This window comes from Stegodyphus dumicola, chromosome 12 (genome assembly GCF_044657685.1).
Source record: "Stegodyphus dumicola isolate Sdum_Otavi_A_Nest chromosome 12, ASM4465768v1".
NCBI classification, from domain to species: Eukaryota; Metazoa; Arthropoda; class Arachnida; order Araneae; family Eresidae; genus Stegodyphus; species Stegodyphus dumicola.
In genome coordinates this window covers 37,794,691-37,813,670 of record NC_140779.1, presented here as the reverse complement: position 1 = coordinate 37,813,670, position 18,980 = coordinate 37,794,691, and the positions used below count along the sequence as shown (strand labels likewise).

The following is an 18,980-nucleotide window of genomic DNA, read 5'->3' as shown; positions in this document are numbered from 1 at the left end:
AGTGTTTATAATGCCAAGTTTTTCACTTTAATTTCATTACACACATCAATCAAACTTTACTTTCATTTTCAAATATTTGGTAGAAGGATACGTAATATTGCCTACCAGCTTAGTACTGATATTGACTAAACAATGTTGGAAGAACAAAATTTCAAGGAAAAATACAAAGAGTTCGAGTCCTAGAAAATTTCAGTATGAATCAATTCCAAGTATTGCATGATTTTTTAAATTATCTCTTAAAGATTTCTTTAGTTGTTTTCCTGTAACATTATTCATTAGTTTCCAAGCTTCCAGCCAGTTTAAGAAGTTATGTAGGAAAATTTATCTCTTATTAGTATCACTGTTTGTCACAGGTGTTTTAAATTCGTTGTTCAGGTGTTGATATTTGTATAGATTTAACATTCATAAAACTGAACTGTGATCATACATGGGTATCTTTTGTATATTTCAACTTTTCATTATTACAGGTCTCTAGCAGTACTAGAACAGTGAAAGTAATTGAAGAACTAGCTTCACATTTTGTTTTTCAAACATTGTTCATGTTAAACTCTTTAGGGAAAATTATGACATAACTTAAGAAATCTGTGCATTTCAACAAAATGAAGGTTTTTAAAAATATAAAATGAAGCAAATGGAAATCTGTTTGATTTATCATTATGCAAAAATTTGTGGCAGCACATATATTTTTCACAATTTTTTGAGCAATTCAATTATTCCGAACACAATGAAATAAGATGGAATCAATCTATCAGACGAAAAATAATGGCCAATACTTATCAATAGGATGAGGATAAACTATCTGCCTTTGTTTCGAATCAGAAAATAAAGATATTGTTTTGGCTATTATCTGTACTGATCTCAGTTACAAGGCCTGTTTTGAGTTACACGATGACTTGATTTATAAATGAATGCAAAGTACTTGAAATGAATCATGAAACAATTATCGCAAAACTAAACAGCATGTGAATAGCATGATGATAATGTACATGAAATCATAAGTACATGTAAACTTTAAGCAGCACCTGAATTATTATATAACATTACCATTAAATTACCTTTCTTGTAATTAAAATAAAATGAAATATGTATTTCATCTACTAATAAAACTATCTCTCTACAATTTTCCTTTACCAAAGTGAATTTTTGTTTCATGCATAATAATAAATTATTCATTTTTTCTTATTTAGAATCAACAAGTTGCTAATATTTTTAACTGTATTTGAATGTAGAAATAAAATATAACCACTCTGTCTCAAAACTTTGTGCAGCTAATGTGATATATAAAAGTATGTACAGGCAAAAATCAGTGTATCTGGATAACTTCATTCTGAAGGCTGAGCGAGAAGGATGATTTGTCCAATTACAAATGTAACAACTTTCTTTTTCATTATTAGCACAGTTATTATACTGAGTGTAGTAAGAAGTTTCAGCCCTATAAATCTGCCTACATTACTGTTAGCACATTTAATTTAATAATACTTTTCAAAGCAGCATTATTAGAAAAAAGTATTTACCCATATTTCATCATTTACCACTTTTTTTTTTTTTTTTTTTTTTTTTTTTTTTTTGAAAAGGGATGAATCTTTCTAGCTGTTCATGTGCAATTTTTTTTGGAGGAAGGAGGCATGTGAAAATGCTATTTTAATATTTACTAGATGTATTTTTAAAAGTACTACTCTCTTTTCAAAAATTAATTTTTTCTATGTTCTTTATTCTCCTGTTGGCAAGTTTAAAATTTCTTCAAAATTTTCTGGAAGAGCTTTCTTATATTCTTTTGAGATAATGCTGATACATAATTTTCTATTTTGTAGGAAAATCTATTTAGTAGAACACCTTTATTTATTCTACAAAAAATTCTTTTTTTTTTTTTTTTTTCTAAAATTTTCTTCTTTGGTTTTAACCAGTTATTTAGCTTCTTTTTCATCTGCTACTACCATCTTTAAGTGAAGTTTCTTCATTACTTACTTCATCAATCTGTGAGATTCAAAGTGAACTAATTCTAAGCCTTCATTACTTTTCTCTAATATGTCTACTATATGTGAGTGTGTTTTCTGCAGATTAATTAGTTAGTTCACTATTATTTATCTTCCACATATATAAATTCTATAACTTTTGATTTTCAAATATTCTTTCATTCACCTTATCATTAAATAAAAATATGCTTTACAACCAAATACTTTTATATGATTTTAATCTAGTTTCCTACCATTCCGTAATTCATATAGTGCATTTTCAGTGACTTTACTTGTAACCTCTCTCAAAGATATGTAGCCATTGCCTCTGCTTCAATTCAGAAAATATGTTTAGTAAATTTGAGTTTATTGGCATTACTTACATATGTGTAAAACCACCTTGGAGCAGTTTCCAATTTTTTCTGGAAAATTTTTTAAAAAATAATAAAAGAAAGACAATTAGTAATTAAATAAATTGCAGAGTGTGATATCTAAACATCCAATATCCAACTAGAAGCAATTTTTTGTGAAAAGGGAGAAAGAATTAAAGATTCCAAAAGCAGAATCTCCTTTTAGCATATGTTTAATGTTTTATGCATGTACAATAGACATTTTTCCTAACAAAGCTCATGGAGAGTCCTGTTTCATAATTTCACTTTGGCACTAAATAAAACACCTTGATGTTATCATTTATTAACATAAATCTGTATGAAAAATAATTTGGCTTCATAGCCACTTTTTTGCTTGGCATATATCTCAAACTGAAATATTCTACCAGAATTCATTGCTGATTGTACACCTACTGAATAACTTATAACCCTGATCCAATGGTGAAAATCTTTATTTATTTATTTATTCATTCATTTATTATTCCTTGCTTTCATTACCACATGACTATTAACTTAATAAATGGCCAGCTTAATAAATGACTCCTGTATTGATGCGAAAAACAATTTCTTAAAAAATAAACATTAATAATTAAATATCAAACAGCATGGTAACTTTTTATGTTGATATTACAGACTTCAACCAACTATGCTGCAAAGTACTGAGTATGTTGACAATGAAAAATTTAACAGGAATTTCTTTCCATATGAAAAAAAAAAAAAAAAAAAAAAAAGATTTTGTAAATGATATTTATAGTCCAAAAGATTACATCTAGTGTTGTTTGAATTAATAATAAGTGATTTGCTATTCAGATAAGATCTCAGTATATGTCGGAATTTACTTATTCAGGACTCGAATAAGTTTTAAGCATATGTGGGAAATAGCCATAAGTATAAAAAATAACTAAACTAATATGATTCAATTTTCGCACTTCCTCAGCATGTGACGGAAGCAAGACCAAATTTAACAGGACCACACATCTTTAGTTGGCAGTCTCATGATACATTCTCAATACGGTACAGATAATGCTAGCTAAGGCATGAATGCGAGTTTTTTGGGTACTACAAATAAAAAGAAAAATTTTCCAAGTAATGGAATTTATAAAGAAATGTGGAGAAGTGATAATAAGTTAAGATGATATAACAAGTCTTCCATTATAATGATAGCCCCATAATCAATAATTAACTAATGATGGGCGAAATCTGTCATGATTCTAAATCCATTAGAGAAGAGAAAGTTACAGAGGTTGCTGAGAATGAAAAATTTCAATTGCTAAATTGGTGGAAATTCTCAACAATTACAAGACTTGAACAACGGAACTTTGTAACTGAACAAGAAATTATGTCTATCTATAAAATTAAAGTGACAGTATCAGCACAAAAACAAAACATCTTCACTGAAAGAAGTGTTTAATAAAACAAATAAATAAGTACTTTTTTTTTCCCTGCCGACACACAAAAGGACCGATTTGAGCACAGTGAATTGGAGGCTGAAGAAATTTATATTCCCATATAAAAGTGCAGAAAAGGTTACCCACCCATGTGGACACAAATGTGAAAGTTGCTGTGACCTACCCGTGGATCACAAGGCTACCAAAACAAACTTATTATGATCCAAAGGTGGGTCACGTGGCAGTTAAGGTGTTAAATTCATAAATGCATAATTATATACTCATAACCAGCTACTCATATTTTTAATTCATAATTTCTACATGTCACCTTACTAGATTTAAAGTGATAATCTATAATTCAGAATCGCTGAAGTCCAGACAAGTCCAGAACTTGGATTTTGTACCGTATTTATTATTTACATAGATATTTTACTTTGAATTAGGCATTTATCTTAAATTAATCAAGACACCTACTTACAAGCAGGTTTTTCTTTCTTTGGTCCTGGTAGAAATTTTATGGCAATTGCTTTAAGAACAGATTCAGTACTTGCTTATTATAACAGCCTCAGTGAGAAATGGGAATTGGAGCATTTTTATCTGTTGCAAGAAACAGATGTTTATTGATACACATAAACAATTTATGCAGTATATACTTAGCAATTGAATATAAATTTATATTTCTTGTTTTATTTAATAAAGCTTTATAAACAATCCATTTAAAATAAACAACTTATAGAAACATAGCTTAAGTTACTATAATATATACATACAAACACAACATACAGAAACAAATATAACAATATCTAGAACAGCAACATATAAAACACATATCTACAGAAGCACCATACAGAATGTATGGAACTTGCAGAAACACAATTTATTGATGGCTTAATTTCCAGTGTACTGTATACAATAACCATTTTTACAGTTCTTTTGAAGACAACAATACCTTCCTCTTGAAGAAACTACAGTGTCTTGTTCCATCACTGGTTGAATGACAATATTATGCATATTAAATATTTGGGAATAAAAAATTCATAGAAAAGTTTTAATAGCTGAAGAAACATAGGCTATGTACATATGTCAAATGTAAACTATCAGCACATGTGCAGATTAGTAACTGTCTATTTCTCACCAAGGCTGAAAAGCGTCAATTCCAGTTTCTTGCCAAGGCTGCTATAATCGACAAGCACCATATCAGTTGTCCAAATCAGTTGCTCTCATTAGCAGTTCTGCAGAAATTTTACTGAATTCCACTCATTTATTTTTAAAATAGAACTTCAAAAATACCATGTTAAATTATTATTACTTGGACTATGACAAAAAGAACTCATGGCTTTTAAAACTGAACTACCATGCACATAATTAACAAAATACAGGGCATAATGAAAATTTAGGGACTTCTATTAAGGTAATTGTGCTAGTATGTAAGTACCACATAGCATCTGTCATTTCTTTAGAAAAGGATTTTTTTTTTCTTTCTGCTCCATGTTTTTTTTTAAGGAACTGAAATTTGATTAGAAATTATAAGTTTTTCAGCACTTTTTGATTATTCACACTCTTGATGAAAAGAAGTGGAAAGCATTTATGAGGCAAAGCAATATGTCACCAAAAGTAGTTATGTGACAATTCATGAATGGGTATAGCACATGTCACTTTTGACCATTGTGAAATTCCAGAAGTTATATGGAGCTGAGTTTATGCAACTCTCTAAACACTTTTTTTTTTTTCTTTTTAAGAGAAGAGACAGAGTTCCATCCATGGAGAGAATAACAGCACAAAGGAGGGAAAAAAAAAATAACAAAATCTGAAAGCTTTTAGATTTTACATAACAGCCAAAGTTTTTTTTTTTTTTTTTTTTCCCATTTTGTGTGTTTGTTTTATTTATTAAATATAATGTTCTTCACACTTAAACCATAAAACTCAGTTCAACAGCAATATTGCAAAATAATTTTAAAATAAGTATATCTATCTTTAGAATTTCCGATACACAGTCTTGCGCGCTGGAGACTTTTTTTTTTAACACAGTGTTGCTACTGCTCGCTTTGAAATCGCTGAGTTTATTAATTAAAAATTCATTAAAGTTTTACAAAATATGAAATAGATAATAACAGAAATTCCAAATTTTGGCTTCCAGATGCCCATATTTGGGTGGAAATGTACATTATTCAAAATTTGATGGCTCTAGGTACCATCATTTTATCACAATGCAAAAAACTTACCATATATTTGTGCAGATTCTTCATTATTATTTAATTTCTTTAAATATAATACAGGGCTGTAATATTTGGTGGCAACAGTTTGAAAAGTGAACCGACATTTAAAGTTTTCAATGCAAAATGCCAAAATGAAATTAATAACCCTTCTGAGCTAATGCCCTTTGGGCTTGAAGAAGGTTTTCTTAAAGGTAAGTGTTACTAATATTTCTTGCTTTTTAAAATTTACTTATTGATTGCTCTTGAAAATAATTCTTAGCATACTGCCCTTTTGAAAATGTCTGCTGCCTTTCATGCATTAGCTTGAAGAAAAATTGGGTGCCAACATGTTCCAACTTTTTGGTAGGGGTGTGGATAATTTTTACACCGATTCTTAGCCAAAGGTGCCAATTTTTAAAGCAAATTAAATGCCACTTTTAAAACATTTTTAGAACATGCCATTTTTAAAACACACACTACCACTTGTCACTATTACTTCTAAGTTTTTCAACTAGCAACTTTAGCAATAAGAAAAATTTTGAATCCCTTTTCCCTCTAGAATTGTACCATAATATACTTCTCTTTTAGCATATAAAATTTTTAGGACACATATCATAGGTAGATTTTTAAAATCAGCCACATAATAATAATTGTTACAAATTCTTAATTAAAATTAAATTCTTTTTCGGTGGTGTGGTTATAAAAACAATAGAAAAACTATAAGAATTCTTAAAAACTATACAAACAGTATCATAGAGAAAAGATAAATAAAGAAAAATATATTACAGTCAAGATTCATCTAAATTACAGAGAAAATATGACAAAGAGGGCTAAAATTGTTATATAACCTGTAAAGACCTTATTTTGTACTAATTAATTATTTTTAGTTTAAGAAACTTTCCTTTCCCTTCTGATTTTAATTTCTTGACAAAATGCAAATTTAAATTATGTCTATGCAAAATCTCAGTGAGCTGGAAATAGTACTTAAATAGCAGAATTGAAGAGTTAGAAGTAGAAATGTTCATTATGAGTAGAGCCAAACGAGCCAAACAAGTTCTAACAATGCCAAAAACGAGTTCTGTGTGTTTGTAAGTAGCTCTCTAGTTGAATATTTGTGCTAACCACGTACTTTTAGATTATTTGATATTTTACACTCGGCTGTGCAGCCAATAAATCTGGCTTTGATTGAAGTAGGAGCCAGCCATGTAGCTGAAATTTGATTCATCATGATTTTTACATACTATTTTGTGTTTAAGCTATCTACTTCACCACAAGTAGTGGTTAGTTTGTGAGCACCAAGAGTGTGCATGTTCAGTTCAGTTTAGTTAAATTTAGACGTTGTTATAACGTTCATTAGCAGTTATCTGTTTATTTCTTTTTTTCAATCAGAGCGTGAATTCACTATCTCGTCTTCAGTAGAGTCTACATTTTATGCTCCCAAAAAGAACAAGACTGTACAACCTATTGTCTTCCTTAATCCCCTCAGTGGCATGATCACTTTTATCCAGTCAAGAGGTATTATGTATATATTATAATGGTATATATTATAATCCAAAATACTTTGCTCTTTTATTTTCTTTAATCACATAAATATCACTATAAATCATAAATATCTAATCAATAAAATCATAAACATCAAGTTTATGACAATCGAAACTAAAATACGTATTTATAAAAATCTAGCTAATAGAAGCTAGTTAAATACAGGTTTTCATGAAAGATTCAGAAAGCCATGCCACTCAGAGGTTAAGTTAAAATAACTATTAGAGGTTTGCAGAAGTGGAAATAAGGTTATCATTGGAATACTTTGCAAGATTACTATTGACCAGAACATTTCCATGCTGAAATCTCAGCAACTCATGTTTACCGAAAAATGTTTTGCAAGTCTGGCGGCCTAAAGAATATATTTTTAAATTTTTAGTTCTGGTTGCAAAGTTTTGGAAAACGAAAAAAAAAAAAAAAAAAAAAAGCAGTTGATCTTTACTGTATGGTACCCCTTGGTTTGTGTGTGAAAAAATCGCCAAGTGGTATTGGTTATTCGTGAGATCTAGAAGCCCACTGCGTGAAGTAGGTTTTTCGGTAAACCTAGCGTTGATAATGTTGGCGAAACTGGCCTTGCAGAAAATTGTGCAAATATCACCAAATGTGTTAGGATAAATTGAGATTTGGGCTATTTTTTGTAATAGTAACCCTTTCATATGAACCGGGGTTTTGATTCTTAGCATCATTTTCAATTGCTGTGCTACTGGATGGCGTACAATTGCCTTTCAGATGAAGGCTTTGGACACTAGTGGAAAGCTTGAACATATGCACATGAAAAAAAAGGTATGTTAAAAAAATTGACATTTCACTTATTTATTAGTCTTTGGGGGTCAATTTTAAGAAATTTTAAAAGATTTGTTGCTTAATGTTTTTATGTTAGGAAATATGTATTTTTGGTTATTTATTACTCTCTGTTTACGTATTTTTGGTTATTTGTTCATCTCTGTGTTTTGAGACAGCGGCGAAATTTTTCTGGTTAACATGATAGGTTTAACTTTGTTTCAGCTTCTTGATTTTTTTTTGTGACAATAGATTAATGTGTAAATGGACAAAGTTAAGGCAGTGGACAATGCCTAGTTTGTGCAATTCTCTGATTTTTTTAAAGTTAAAATAGGTCAATGTGTACATGGACACACAGTTTATGTAAGTCTTTGACTTCTTGTTTTGGTTTTGTGTAGCGGGTGGAAGGATCAGCGCCATTTTGAAATTGATGCCAATCCTTCCTGGCGCTGATCTTGGCGTCAAAAAAGAGACGATGTGCTAAGGAATACTGTAGAGTAAATTTTAATCAAAACAGCACTGGAAAAATTCTTTGCACTTCCTGGCTGCTGTAGAGTCTGACAGAAAAGAAATTGGCCTAGTTAGTAGAAGTAAAGTACCCTGAAGAATGATTACACAATTTCATAGTTATAAAATATACATTACTATAAATATACATGTACACATCTGCCTCTATACCCTTAAAATATAAAAAAACTGAATTTGAATTAGAAGTAAAATTACCTGTCTGTGTTTAAGGCAGGTGCAAGCTCATCACGTAACAAGAATGCCATAATACTCATGCGATACATGTGTCCAGCAATACTTTCACATTCCGGAATATTTCTTAAAACCCAACCTGTTCTTTTTAAATGCTGTAAAAATGAAAACTTGGGTTACTTTTTCTATATACATTTGAAATACAAAGCAAAACAGCACAATGTAAATAAAAATAAAACTTCAAATTTATTTATTTTGATCATTAAAAATAGATATTAATAACATAATTATAAACATACAGTTTTGTTGAACTAATCTGAAATTCCAAATAAATTAATTAACAGTTCACTAACACAACTATATGGTTATGAAACTTTTATATTTCACGGCACTAGCAAAAGAAATTCATATTCAAACTTTTTAAACATATGACTGATGATACTTCTGTAAACTTGGACCGGTATTAAATTATACAACATTACAACAAATAATTATAAGCCCACTCTTGGTTCAAGATCATCTTGGTTCTCTGTAGAAATAGTTATCTTGGACAGATGATTAATACTAATGTTTATTTATATTCTAATAGGTCATTTTTATAAGTGAATTTTTTAAGAAAATAATCACCATGAGAAGGTTAACTGTATTTGGCACATATATGCCTACAACTTATCAAATTGCATGTATCGTACTAAAAAAAAAGAGAGACAGAAAAGCAATAATAGTTTAATTTATGTTCTAAAATATAAAATATATATAAATTATATACAGTACAAAGTCTGTAATCCGAACGTCCATTGTCCGGAATGATCCATAATCCGGACCTCAAAGCCACAAACTTTACACATGCACGGGTTAAAAGAAATGTTTAATAAAGTAAACAAATAAATATTAAGCTTTTTTTTTTTTTTTTTGTAAAATTTGATACCCTTTAGATCATAATTGCTCTTTATTTCATAAATTACGGTTTCATATTTTTAATTATATAATTTCTGCATGCCAGCTTACCAGATTTAAATTGATGATCTATAATGCGGAAAAACTCCTCATCCGGAATCGCTGAAGTCCTGACGTGTCTGGATTACTGACTTTGTACTGTATATATATTTTTTGTTTTGTTTTGTTTTACATACTTTTTTTAGGGTAAAGTTTATGTTTAATATACTTTTTAAGCCTTCTTTTTATGAATAAATTTAAATTTTCTTTTTATGAATAAATTTAAATAAATTTTTAAGCCTTCTTTTTATGAATAAGCCTTTTTTTAAGCCTTCTTTTTTAACCAAGATGAATACCTGAATTAAGTCCCCACTCTCTCGAACATCTCAGCAGAACAGGCATACTGACTGATAACCAATGCCTTATTTGCCTATTTACACTATGAATAAGTAGCACCTGCTTGTCTGTCCATACTTTGACCCTAAGTTACAACATAGTGGTGATCTCCTCTAGCTGTACTGGATGGCCAGGGACCTTGCATCCTAAGCACATGGTTCTTTCGCCTAATCACTGAGGAATTTTTAAGACTTTAACTGTGAAATTTTTTTGTCTTACTTCTTTGGTTTAAAGATTTTAGTGCTGTAATTCTCAAGAGTTTTTAACATTTTCATGATACCATTTTGAATTTAATGGTGGTCCCCCCCCCCCCTCGATGGCCTGATGTTAGCCATAAGTAACAACAAGATCCTCTCTTTTCCGTTGGCCCCGCCAAAAAAAAAATTGAAGAATCTTTGTCACTTTTATAGTTACTGAAACACCAAAGCAATATCAATACTTTATATTGTTCCATTTCCAGAAGATTATAAATTAGTGGCCATTATTAGTCGATTCCATGTTTGATGCAATGGGATAGCAGTTGCGACATGGCAAGCAAGATTGCCTGCATGGATATTTCAGAATTTATATTATTTTCAGATTTTTTATTATATAAGCATAATTGGTTGATCTTTGGATTATGGTAACTTGGCAATTTTTTGGCGAAAATTTGGCGACCAACTCTGCTACAGCAACCCTCTACTTTTTTTTCGCCACCATTTTGTCTTCACGAAGTAAAGACATGTTTCTTTTTATTTACTCAACACTTTTTCAAACAATCTACTAACCGAATTACACTGATGCTAGAAATTTTATGTAACAAAACTGCTTAATCATGACAAATATTAACTGCAAAATTGGGAAAAAGTACAGAATCGCAAACTCCTTGCACGTTTTTCAGAATAGCACATACACATAAACCATTTACACGTCGACTTATTTTTACTTAAAAAAACATTCCGGAATTGCACAAAAATGGCATTGCAAACACTCTTAACTTTATCCATCTACACTGCTATTTTCTCATAAATTACAAAAATTTGCATGAAAATGCAGTAAAATTTTCTTAATATTTAAACTCGATAAAAAGCACATATATGAAATTACGTGATCGCAAAAAAGTACATACCCTTTCTAAGGATGAACATTTCCACATATAAAATAAATAAAATATCCAAAAGCTTTTATCTCTAAATTATTTATTATATTATAAACGTCACTAACGAATTTATACACAAACATTAAAAATAGTTACAAATACTTAGTGTCAAATATTTAAATTATTTCCATACACGTTTACTTCAACTGAAACTTATACCAAATTCCTACAAATATAAAATTCACAAAATAACTACAAATATAAAATTCACATTTAATTAAAATATCACTAAACCATGTACACGTCGACTTATTTTTACTTAAAAAAACATCCCAGAATTGCACAAAAATGGCATTGCGCACACTCTTCACTATATCCATATACACTGCTTTTTTGTCATAAATTAGAAAAATTTCACGAAAATGCATGAAAATTTTGTGAATCTTTAAATCCAGTAAAAAGAACATATATGAAATTATCTCATCGCGAAAAAGTATATACCCTTTCCAAGGATGAACATTTCCACGTATAAAATAAATAAAATATCCAAAAACTTTTACCTCTAAATTATCTATTATATTATAAATGTCAGCAACGAATTTATATGCAAACATTAAAAATAGTTACAAATACTTAGTGTCAAATATTTAATTTATTTCCACATCTGTTTACTTCAACTGAAACGTATACCAAATCCCTACAAACATAAAATTCACAAAATAACTATCATTTAATTAAAATATTACTAAACCATGTACACGTCAACTTATTTTTACTTAAAAAAAATCCCAGAATTGCACAAAAATGGCATTGCGCACACTCTTCACTATATCCATGTACACTGCTTTTTTCTCATAAATTAAAAAAATTTCATGAAAATACTCAACGTATACTACTCAATTGTATTCCAAAATACTACAAATATATAACTCACAAAATCACAATCATTAAATTAAAATATAATTAAATTAAAAAACACTACTTAAAATATAAAGAAGCAACATACATTAAATTAATAAAATCAGATTACAATCCTAATTACTTTAAACTAAATCATTGCTAATAACAATTTTCCAATAATACCACATTAATTTATTTACTCCTTACATTTAGAACAATGCATAAAATTAATATCCTCAAATGATTAAAAATACTAATTTACCTAATCTTCTTCAGAATCTTCATTACGTGGCTGCAGTACTACTCCTAATTTCTAAATCCTAAATCCAGTAGTCAACTGGAAGTCTATTCACCAAGTAATAAGAAATTAATAAAATTTCACCTATACTCAAATTACTTTCAGCAAACCACGTACCCTTCCTTACACTCCTTTTCAAATAATGTCCATTTTCATCATACTTCTTGCACCGCCATTTAAACTTAACTGTAATATCCTTCCTTTCACACAATCTCAACTTATTATTATTATCAGATAAATGCATTAAAAATTTAGAATTCACTTTACATAGCACCATGCAATCCGAAAATTAATCAACACTATTTCACACAACACACAATGAAGCTTTTCCAAATTAACCCCTTTTCCGATTAAAGAACCGTAATTCAGAAGTCAAACAACAAAAATCAGCGTTATACCTACAAAATTTTCAAAACGTTGATTTCTGTTGTTTGACTTCTGAATTAGTATTTATTCGGCGTGTTATTGTGTCTTAATTAAAGAACCGTAATTCGTCCATTAATGTCACGTTTCACACAACACAGAATATAGCTAAATACGAAATTTCCAGATTTCCCCCCTTTTCCGATTAAACAACTGTAATTCGTCCATTAATGTCACATGACATATCTCATGATCTCTCATTTCCCTCGCACAAAATAATGGGTAACTGAGTGCTTCTCACATTATTACCAAAGTCCTAGGTAGTAACCTTTATCACCTCCAAAATGTCGCCAAACTACCAGTTACCATATTCCAAAGATCAGCCACATAATTAATTCTGCTTATATGGTCTCTTTGGTAGCTTTCATTCTTATGCAGAAAGCTTTGAATTCTTTGCAATAATAAATTATCTACTTACTACTAGCAACCTGATATTTATTCTGAAACAAAATAAATAATAATAATAGTACACAGTTGAGGCGAAAGTCTAAATACTTTATAACTGAATAAAATTTATAAAAATTATCAGGAAGTTAGTGCCTAGAAGCATAAAACATGTGGTGAAAGTTCAAAAAAGATATACGATACCATTCACTAATTTTGAAAAATTTTCTTTAACTGAATTAATAGTAGACATGTGTATGCATGTATAATATTATATGCATACACATGTCTACTTTTTTAAAAAATTTTATATAAAATAAATTAAAAATATATTTTTATATTAAATTTAATATTTTTATATTATTATTTATATTTTAATAATTTTATATAAAATTAAATAAAAATAATCGTATTTTAATTAGGTTTATTAGTTATAAGTTTCATTAAAAAATTAAATGTAATAAAGAAAATTTATACCTTCAGCTTACCAATCAACATAAAAAATTCCAATAAACTAGATGTCGAAGAGGTATCATTCTCTGCCATAGCTAAAAAAATTACAAAAATATAAGCATTCTTTTATGACATCATTATACCTTTAAAGTTGGTAGATTAAAAAAAAAATTCAGCGAGTTTAAAACAAAATCAGAGAAATAATTATGACTTAAAACAACTTTCAAGACTAAAAAGGTGTTTATCTTTTTAAAATTATTTATAAAATTATCTTAATTACCTGACAGCCCCCTCCTAAAAAAAAAAAAAAAAAAAAAAAAAAACTTGGTTGATCTTTACATTATGGTAACTTGGCATTTTTTTGGCGAAAATTTGGCGACCAACTCTCCTACAGCAACCCTCTATTTTTTTTCCCGCCGCCATTTTGTCTTCACGAAGTAAAGACATGTTTCTTTTCTTTTTATCTACTGAACACTTCTTCCAACAATCTACTAGCCGAATTACACTTATGCTAGAAATTTTATCAAACAAAACTGCTTAATCATGGCAAATATTCACTGCAAAATTGGGAAAAACTGCACAATACCATTCTCCTTACGCATTTTTCAAAATAACACATACACATAAACCATGTACACGCCGACTTATTTTTACTTAGAAAAAACATCCCAGAATTGCACAAAAATGGCATTGCGCACACTCTTCACTATATCCATATACACTGCTTTTTTCTCATAAATTACAAAAATTTCACGAAAATACATGACAATTTTCTCAATCTTTAAACCCAGTAAAAAGAACATATATGAAATTACCTGATCGCGAAAAAGTATTTACCCTTTACAAATATCAACATTTCCACATATAAAATAAATAAAATATCCAAAAACGTTTACCTCTAAATCATCTATTACATTATACACGTCACCAACGAATTCATACCGCAAGCATTACAAATACTTAGTATCAAATATTTAAATTATTTCCATGCACGTTTATTTCAACTTAAACGTATACCAAATTCCTACAAGCATAAAATTCACAAAATAACTATCATTTCATTAAAATATCACTAAACCATGTACACGTCAACTTATTTTTACTTAAAAAAACATCCCAGAATTGCATAAAAATGGCATTGCGCACACTCTTCACTATATATCCATGTACACTGCTTTTTTCTAATAAATTAAAAAAATTTCACGAAAATACATGACAATTTTCTCAATCTTTAAACCCGGTAAAAAGAACATATATGAAATTACATGATCGCGAAAAAGTATTTACCCTTTACAAATATCAACATTTCCACATATAAAATAAATAGAATATCCAAAAACTTTTACCTCTAAATCATCTATTACATTATACATATCACCAACGAATTCATACCTCAAGCATTACAAATACTTAATATCAAATATTTAAATTATTTCCATGCACGTTTATTTAAACTTAAACGTATACCAAATTCCTACAAACATAAAATTCACAAAATAACTATCATTTCATTAAAATATTATTAAAATATAATTAAATTAAAAAACACTACTTAAAATATAAATGAGCACATACATTAAATTAATAAAAATTACCTTACAATCTTAATTACTTTAAACTAAATCATTGCTTATAACAATTTTCCCAATAATACCAAATTCCTTTCCACCTTACATTTACAACAATGCATAAAAATAATATCCTCAAATAATTAAAAATACTAACTTACCTAATCTTCTTCAGAATCTTGATTACGTGGCAGATACACTTTTCTTACTTCTGTTTCAGAATCTTTAAAATCATACTTATCTTTCAAAGCAAGATACCAGGTAAAATAAATAACATAATAAAACATCTTTATTTCTCTCTCGCACAACCTTAAAACATTTATTACTATCCTTTTCAATACCACTAAATACCCATTTCGAATTCACTTTAGTTACGGCCATAGGATCCAAAAATTCACAAACACTATTTCACACAACACAGAATAAAACCAAATACAAAATTGCCAGATTTTTTCCCGATTAAAGAACAGTAATTCGTCCATTAATATGACATAACATATCCCATGATCTCTCATTTCCCTCACACAAAATAATGCGTAATCAGAACTGAATACTACTCACATTCTTAACAAAGTCTAACTAACCTAATCTTCTTCCGAATCTTCCTTACATGGTGGATACACTTTTATTATGGATTCAATAAAATTACTGAACAATTTTTTTTCCAAATTTGATAGAATTTGATAAAAAAAAATTCTCTTTATCACATCTACAATTCACTTTAGACAGCGCCATACAATCCCAAAATTATTCAACCCTACTTCACACAACACACAATGAAGCTTAATACAAAATAATATACATCCACAGATACTTGTCCAAATTCCCCCCTTTTCCGATTAAAGAACCGTAATTCGTCCATTAATATCACATGACATATCCCATGATCTCTCATTTCCCCCCACACAAAATAATGCGTAATCGGAACTGAGTACTGCTCACATTATTCCCAAAGTCCCAGGTAGTAACCTTTATCGCCTCCAAAATGTCGCCAAACTACCAGTTACCAAAAAATTGTAAAGATCAACCAAAAACTTATACTGTACATTTTTTTCCACCATATTGCTTCAAGAACGTGTTTTTGTTTTTGTGAGAAACTTTTAGGCAGATCACAATCTTCCAGTTTTTATCAGACATACTAGTTATTATTATCATAATCTTTTTACATAGCTATTAGTCTACACGAGCCCCCATATTTAATACATTCCATGATGATAAAACATTAAATCAAATATGACTCTGATTTCATAACTATACAACAGAGTATACTGTTGTTGTTACGTTAGGCAATGTTACTCACGTCCGTGATATCCTTAATTCATACATGCCTCCTGGGTGGTGCAAAATGAGTAACAGCTATGGCTATGGCGGCTCAGAATAAAGCAGCAGAGTATACTATATATATATTTTTTGCTTTTAAAAAGAGGAGAAAAAAATATACATATATATATATATACAGGGGTTGGACAAAAATATGGAAACACCTTTAAAAAAACATGTTTCTTTGCTTAATATGGTGTAGGAAACCCGTTGGCATCCAAAACAGTTTGCAGTCTTCTTGGAATGGATAAATACAGTTCCTGTATGTTTGCCAAGGGAATATTATACCATTCTTCCTGCAAAACGGTGGCAAGTTCAGATAACGATGTTGGCAGTGGATAACAAGAACGCACTTTCCGTTCCAATGTAGACCACAAAGGTTCGATAACATTCAGGTCTGGTGACTGTGGTGGCCAGGGGAGATGGGACAACTCATCCTCGTGCTCAGAAAACCAGTCCTGGACAATGTGAGCTGTGTGAACAGGGGCTTTGTCGTCTTGGAAGACACCATCACCATCAGGGAATAAAGCTTGTACCATGGGATGAACTTGATCGGCCAAAATGTTCACAGAAGTCTTGGCAGTCATGTGCCCTGACACAGTTATCATGGGGCTAGCAGAGAACCACGATATGGCTGCCCAAACCATAACAGAACCACCGCCATGTTTCACTCTTGGCAACAAGCAGTCTGTATTATAGGCTTGAGATGGCGTTCTCCAGACGTAAACTCGGCCAGAAGTGGGAAACAATGTGAAAGAAGACTCGTCAGACCATATTACTCGCTTCCACTGCTCTATAGTCCAGGCTTTATGACTTAAACACCACCTTTTCCTTTTACGGGCATTAGCATCACTGATGAGTGGCTTCTCAATTGCAGCACGGCCAGCAATTCCCTGTTTATGAAGCTCCCTTCTAATTGTTTTAGTGCTCACAGGGTTCGGTAACACAACATTCATTTCAGCAGTAACTTTTGCAGCTGTGGTCTTCTTATTTTTCGTCACAATTGCCCTTAATGATCGTCTGTCACGATCACTCGGGACACACTTTCGTCCGCGCTGTGATTTAGCAGATGATGTTTTTCTGCTTTTCAAATATGCGGAATAAATCTTCGATACAGTACCTCTTGAAACACTAAACACCTCGGCTACCTTGCTTACGGAAGCACCTACTATACGTGCTCCAACAATTTGTCCACGTTTGAAGTCTGTTAACTCTGACATAATGCAATGACAACCTCACATAACAGTACTCCGACAACAACTGAACTGTTTAGCACATTTACGAAGTTGTATAGGTGGCGTCAGTAGTCAAAAACGCCAGCGCCACCTACATATTTCATTAAAATCAATCTTTCTTTTCAAACATGCATTTCACAAGGTGTTTCCATATTTTTGTCCATCCACTGTATATTGCTTTTAAAAAGAGGAAAAAAATATACATATATAGCTACTGAATTGAAAAATTAAATAATTAATAAGTTCAAATAAAACTTTAAAAAGTGCATTAAATTTAGCAGCAAAGCCAATAAGATTAATAAAATGAACAAATTCATAATCTTTTCAGGGCAGTAAGACCTAAATAATTAGTTGAAAAAAGAATAAATAAAGTTGCTCATTGTCTGAAACACACAATGAATAATTTATTATATTTTTATATTGCTCAGAAACACCACCTTTCCTGTCACATTTTCTGGGCATCCACAAAGATGTTACGAAAAACGTAACATACCGGTTTCTGCATTTATTTCTTTATAATGCTTTTTTTCGGCTAAATTACTTTATAATATTAAGTTCTTTTACCGTTAATTTATTCTCTTACATTTTTCTTTAAGGTACTAAACTTTTGTGTGCCGAAAAGTTAATGAAACTATGCATTTTATTTACCTAAATGATAAAACCGATAAATTTGACAGACAAACTGGACAGATTTGTTTAACACTTGCTAAGTCTTTCTGCCCGCAGAGCAAAAAATCAAGTGTAAATGCGAAGGAAAGCAAATAGAAAGAGCGTCATTTTGTTTGATGGAAAAAAAAAAAAAATAGCTTTCTAGTATTCAAATGTTATGAAATTTTTATTTGAAAAACTTTATTTAAAGTCGCGGTTGTGATAAACTTCGATCACAAAAACGAAAGAGCTTTGAAAGATGTTGAAACTATTTCTAATTTCCTTGTTTAAAATCTCTGAATAAATTACGATTGTTTGAAGATGCTCAAAATGTAACAATAAGTATTTCTTTATATCTTTAATAAAGTATTCTCAACACAAGTAAAATTAATATTT

The 18,980-nt window shown here is 30.0% G+C and overlaps 1 protein-coding gene across 3 annotated transcripts in view; it reads right to left on the bottom strand.

The window, feature by feature from the left end:
• The window catches only part of LOC118199569 (5'-deoxynucleotidase HDDC2), a 32,178-nt gene extending 13,511 nt beyond the window's left edge, over positions 1 to 18,667 (bottom strand). Inside the window, exons 1-3 of one of the 3 annotated variants that reach the window (XM_035371459.2) lie at positions 18,585 to 18,667; positions 13,838 to 13,908; positions 8,970 to 9,100 (exon numbers count right to left, since the gene is read on the bottom strand). In XM_035371459.2, the coding sequence (XP_035227350.1) occupies positions 8,970 to 9,100; positions 13,838 to 13,906 (200 nt within the window). In that variant the 5' untranslated portion in view covers positions 13,907 to 13,908; positions 18,585 to 18,667. The other 2 variants (XM_035371460.2, XM_035371458.2) reach the window with 2 other exon arrangements.
• Between the last annotated feature and the right edge of the window lie 313 nt (positions 18,668 to 18,980).